We start from the raw sequence: 5,280 nt of genomic DNA on the forward strand, positions 1-5,280 counted from the left end.
GTAAACTCCTAGGATAATTTTTTTCCTCCCTTTTATTTTTGTTCGGATGTTTTCAAAACAGTCTGTTAAGTCTTTAAGTAAAACAAGGATGAAGAACCAAGTTCTCACAGACAAAGGTAAGTATGCGTTGAGGTGTTTACGTGTAAGCTGCAGGAAAATGCGGTGTGCTGCTCAGGTTCTTTATGTTGAGGCAGGAAGAGAGGCTGGCTGCTGCACTGCAAGTGCATCTCAGCGGGACCCTGCAGTGTGTTTTCAGCACAGGATGGAGAAGCACATGAGCTTGAGTTCAGGGTCATCCACTTCTCGTGGTGATGCAACGCATAATGTGAAAGGGGTGGTGGTACTCAAGCAGACACAGCAGCTCCACCGCAGGGAAGAAGAGGTTCGATGACCACCAGGGGTTGTTACTGGAATTGAGATCACTCTTCATGTTCCTATGCTCTCCTCTAAGCTCACACAGAGGGCAGTTTGCTCTCCAGTTGCCTCACAATCCAGAGGAAGCTCAGTATATTGTTTATTTCATCTAGAGAGATTCAGGGCTCTGGCCTAGGGAGGGGTCATCCTTTTTACCTCAGAGTCTCTGGATTTCAGCTTTTCCCATCTGTTGCTATTTCTGGCATGTTTGTTCATCCAGCAGGTCTGGGGTCTTTGTTCCTTTCTCTAGGATTATCATATAAACTGTGGACACACATAGAAAAGGGGAGAAAGTGCATGTTCCTGATTCTCCATTTCATTTGCATATTTTTTCCAGATTTTAGCCTCATTTAGTCTCTGAAATGATATCCTTTCTTTACCTCTTTTACTTCTGTTCTGGTTCCATGTAAAAAGGGGTTCAGGGCAGGACCCACACGGAACAGAACTATGTACTTCCCTTCCCCCCCGCCTCCCAGAGAGAGAGAGAGAGGGAGGGACTTGGAAAAAAAAAATATGAAGTATATTGTTTAACAAGGAACAGAAAACAAAAAAGGGAGGTAAGAAAAAAAAAATATATATACACAGATTAGGGGAAATACAAAAATAAGCAAAATATACAAAACCCTCAGAAATAGTTCCAAGGTCCCACGGAGTGAAAGCACAACCTCCACCTCAGAACTGCAGGGCAGGAGTGCAGTTAGCACCCACTTCCTGCCTCTTATCAGGGTGTGTGTGGGAAGGGGAGGGAATACAATGGTTCACCCCCACCCAGGGTCCTCCCAGGTGCTGGAAGGTCACGCCCCCATTCCAAGCCTCAAACCACAACAACTTCCTGTGTCTGGATTGGCCCCAGTCTTTCAGATCTGCCAACTGTGCATGAAATATCTTTACTGTCCCCATGTTCTTCTCCCCGGCACCTGTCCTGTTGTAACTGCTTTCACTCATGTGTCTGTGTTATTCCTAACACTTTGCTGTTTCTGCTGTAAGACTTCTAGTTGCAGATATTACTGGATGTGAGCAGTATGATCTTGTCTCTAAATTCAAACAACATTCAAAGCTAGACATAAGAATACTTACTATTTTATCTGCAACCCAGTAGCAAGGAAGAGGGTGAGTTAAGGAACTAGTAAAACTTCTCTATTTCTTGTTGCTTATCTTATGATGGGATGTTGGTCATAGTGCCAGAGCCCTTGCTAGCATCCTTGTGTTTGCCAACACAAGGAGATCACTGAGCTTGCAGGCTCCAGCCTTTGACACGTGGGAGAAGAGTTGGTGACCAGACACTATGTGCTACTGAAGATACTGTGTTTGTGGCAGGTACACGTGGTTGAGATTTTTCCATGAAGTATTTTTGTAAAAAGCATGTAATTTGTTGAAATGTTTTTGCATGCTTGAGTCCATGGAATTTCTGTTCTTGGAGACAGTCAAAAGTTTGACTTGGCAAAGCCCCAATCAACCTGATCTAAGGCAGCCTGGCTGTGTGTCGGGATGTTGAGCAGATAAGTTAAAGAGGTTACTTCCAATCCAAGTTACTCTGATTCTGGGCTGGTTTTTTTTTCCTCATTATTTTCTGCTGGAAAAAAAAAAAAAAAAAGTAAGACCCAGAGTAAATAGTATTAACTTTTTTAGTTTAAAATAGACTATCTGAACTTTTGAAAAAAAATTTCTTTAGTTCTAAAAACGTAAACCAGGTCAGTATCCAGCATTAAGGTAAAATTAAAATGCATTTTAGTTCCACAAAGTGTTTTGATTGAAGATAACCTTTCTTCCACTGAAAATTTTAAAGGATTTTTATTTCTTATTGACAGGTTATTTTTCTTTTAAACTAGCTTGTGAACAAAGTCTCTTGTTTCCTTAGCTCTAGATGGAACTTAGTCCTATGAACAGTGTACTAGCTTGGTATTTTATCTAATAAAGTACTGAGGACTTGGTCTTGCACCACTGAACCCAGCAGGAGTACTGGTAATGGAAAGGACTAGGCTCACAATGCTAAGTCCACCCTGTGGCTAATGCAGCACCGATGCAGAGTTGTCGTAGTTGTCCCTCTCCCAGTATGTGACACATGCACTTGGGTAGTGCCCGTCTCACATGAAAGGCAAGGAACTTGGGAAGCAAATTTTTAGAAGCTAAATCTGTAACTTCCGGCACAGTGGAAAAGTCTATTTGGGTAAGATGAACTGTATCATTCAAGACGTGTCTTTTTTTGGAACAGGTGATGTAACATGTTTTAACAGGAGTGCAAGTGAGTTCAATCAAATTTACGATGAAGAGGCAGTTTGAGGGAATGCATGTTTTTCCTGTGTAGTATTCTTCTGTGGAAAAACATAATAATAAATAACCAGTGTTTTATACACGACTCAGCATTATAATAAATAGTTCTGGTAAATAGGGATAAAATATTTTGTTGGAAGAAGAATAGAAGTGAAATGTTTCCCCTGACACCCTTTGCTTTCCAGTGCTTCCATCTTGTAGCTTAAGGTCACCTGCACAATGGAAGAAACTAGAAGTCCTCCCCTTCTTTATCCATTTAACACTCCATTAGTGGCCTCATAGAATCATAGAGGTTGGAAGGGACCTCGAAAGATCATCTAGTCCAACCCCCCTGCCAGAGCAGGGTCACCCAGAGTACATCACACAGGAAGGCGTCCAGGTGGGTTTTGAATGTCTCCAGTGAAGGAGACTCCACAACCTCTCTGGGCAGCCTGTTCCAGTGCTCCGGCACCCTCACAGTAAAAAAGTTTTTTCTGATATTCACCTTGAACCTCCTATGCTCCAATTTGCACCCATTACCCCTTGTCCTATCACAGGTCATCACTGAAAAAAGCTTAATTCCGTCTTCCTGACACTCCTTTCTATTTAATTCATAATTGATATGCCTGAAGTGTAGGAGATAAGTGGAAAAACAAACAGATAAGAGTGCTTCACTGGAGTTGTTTGTTCAGCATATTCCAGCTTGCTTCTTGGAAAAAAACGGATTTTTGTTGGGGAGGGGGGAGCCAGAAAGTCCTGCATGGTTTTATGCACTCCCTGATGTGTGTTTACTGTCATTTCTAGGAGTTCCAACACCCAGTCCAGAGATCCTTCGCCATACCTTGAATATGCTTGTACGTGAGAGGAAAATATACCCAACTCCAGATGGTTATTTCATTGTAACCCCGCAGACATACTTTATAACACCATCCCTCATAAGAACTAACAGTAAATGGTACCATTTGGATGAGAGGATACCTGACAGGTCTCAATGTACCTCTCCACAACAAGGAACTATAACTCCTTCCACCTCGGGCTGCGTCAGGGACCGAACACTACCCAAAAACCACTGCGACTCCTGCCACTGTTGCAGAGAAGACATGCACAGCATGCACGCATCTACCCTACAGAGGAAATCAGCAAAAGACTGTAAAGACTCATACTGTCCTCCTTCGTTATGTCAGGTCCCACCTACTGAGAAAAGTAAAAGTACGGTCAATTTTTCTTACAAAGCAGAGACACTCACAAAGCCTAAGGATGTAGAAAAGCAGTCTAAGAAATTTGGACTCAAATTGTTCCGATTAAGTTTTAAGAAGGACAAGACAAAACAGTTGGCAAATTTCTCTGCGCAGTTTCCTCCGGAGGAGTGGCCGCTAAGGGACGAGGACACCCCTACCACTATACCTAGAGAGGTAGAAATGGAGATTATCAGGCGCATTAACCCAGATTTGACTGTGGAAAACGTCATGAGGCACACTGCACTAATGAAGAAACTTGAAGAAGAAAAAGCTCAACGAAGCAAAGCAGGATCTTCAGCTCACCACAGTGGACGAAGTAAAAAGAGCAGGAATCACAGGAAGTCTCACGGGAAGTCGAGGTCACACAGCAAGACCCGGGTGTCTAAAGGAGACCCATCAGATGGCTCTCATTTGGATATACCTGCTGAAAGGGAGTACGAGTTCTATGACCCCTTGACGCGATCCCCACGGGAAGGCTGTTTTATAATAGAACACAAAGGAGATAATTTTATCATGCACAGCAATCCTAACATGATTGAATCTCACTTTCCCATGACACCGGAGTGGGATGTGTCTGGTGAGCTGGCCAAAAGAAGAACTGAAATGCCTTTCCCTGAGCCTTCCAGGGGAAGCTCTCACTCCAAGGTCCATCGGAGCCACAGCCATACACAGGATAGAAGATCGAGGAACGAGCGGTCCAGTAAGGCTAAAGAAAGGTCTAGATCCATGGATAACTCCAAGGGACCCCTGGGCTCGGCTGCTTTAGGCACACCTGAAGATATAGGTGAAGGCTGTAGCCCAGACGACCAAACTACTAGCCAAACTTACATTGACGATAGTACCTTAAGGCCGTCTCAGTCACTCGGTCATCAAAGGGCTCTGATTTCATCGGCAAGCTACAAAGAGACTTGCATCCCTGAGATAGCTACCGGCAGCGTAGAAACCCCTAGTTCTTGTAGCTTGTTGGAACAAAGCAAGCCTACAGAGAATTTGCCGTCGTATAGCGAGCTCAACTCCTGCACAACAAAGTCAGCAGTCGATGACTATTTTCAGTGCAACACATCCAGTGAGACTGTGCTTACTGCTCCGTCACCATTGGGAAAGAATAAAGAGGATCATGATATGCTGACAGGGACAGATGGGCTCAAAAAAATGAGTCCCGCAGAAAGACAATCTCAACACATTGCCAGGGAGCCTGGGGCGCACAAAGACGAGTCCCCCAAGGGCCCAAGCAGTGGTTCGGCGATTGCTGGCCAAGCTCCAGAGGTGATAGCGAACGGGCGGCTGGTTCAACACCATAGTGCTGAGTCGAGCAGCCTTGATAAAAGGAAAGAAATATTTAGCAAGGATACACTCTTTAAACCTCTGCACAACACTC

At 44.0% G+C, this 5,280-nt stretch overlaps 1 protein-coding gene across 1 annotated transcript in view; it reads left to right on the forward strand.

The window, feature by feature from the left end:
• The first annotated feature begins 88 nt into the window (after window positions 1-88).
• The window catches only part of STOX2 (storkhead box 2), a 10,434-nt gene continuing 5,242 nt past the window's right edge, over window positions 89-5,280 (forward strand). Inside the window, exons 1-2 of the mRNA XM_008944339.1 lie at window positions 89-116; window positions 3,469-5,280. The exon at window positions 3,469-5,280 is cut by the window's right edge and continues 469 nt beyond it. Of these exons, the coding sequence (XP_008942587.1) occupies window positions 89-116; window positions 3,469-5,280 (1,840 nt within the window). The remainder of the gene's footprint in view (window positions 117-3,468) is intronic.

The sequence above is a fragment of the Merops nubicus genome, unplaced genomic scaffold, assembly GCF_000691845.1.
Source record: "Merops nubicus isolate BGI_N331 unplaced genomic scaffold, ASM69184v1 scaffold48660, whole genome shotgun sequence".
In the NCBI taxonomy this organism is placed as follows: domain Eukaryota; kingdom Metazoa; phylum Chordata; class Aves; order Coraciiformes; family Meropidae; genus Merops; species Merops nubicus.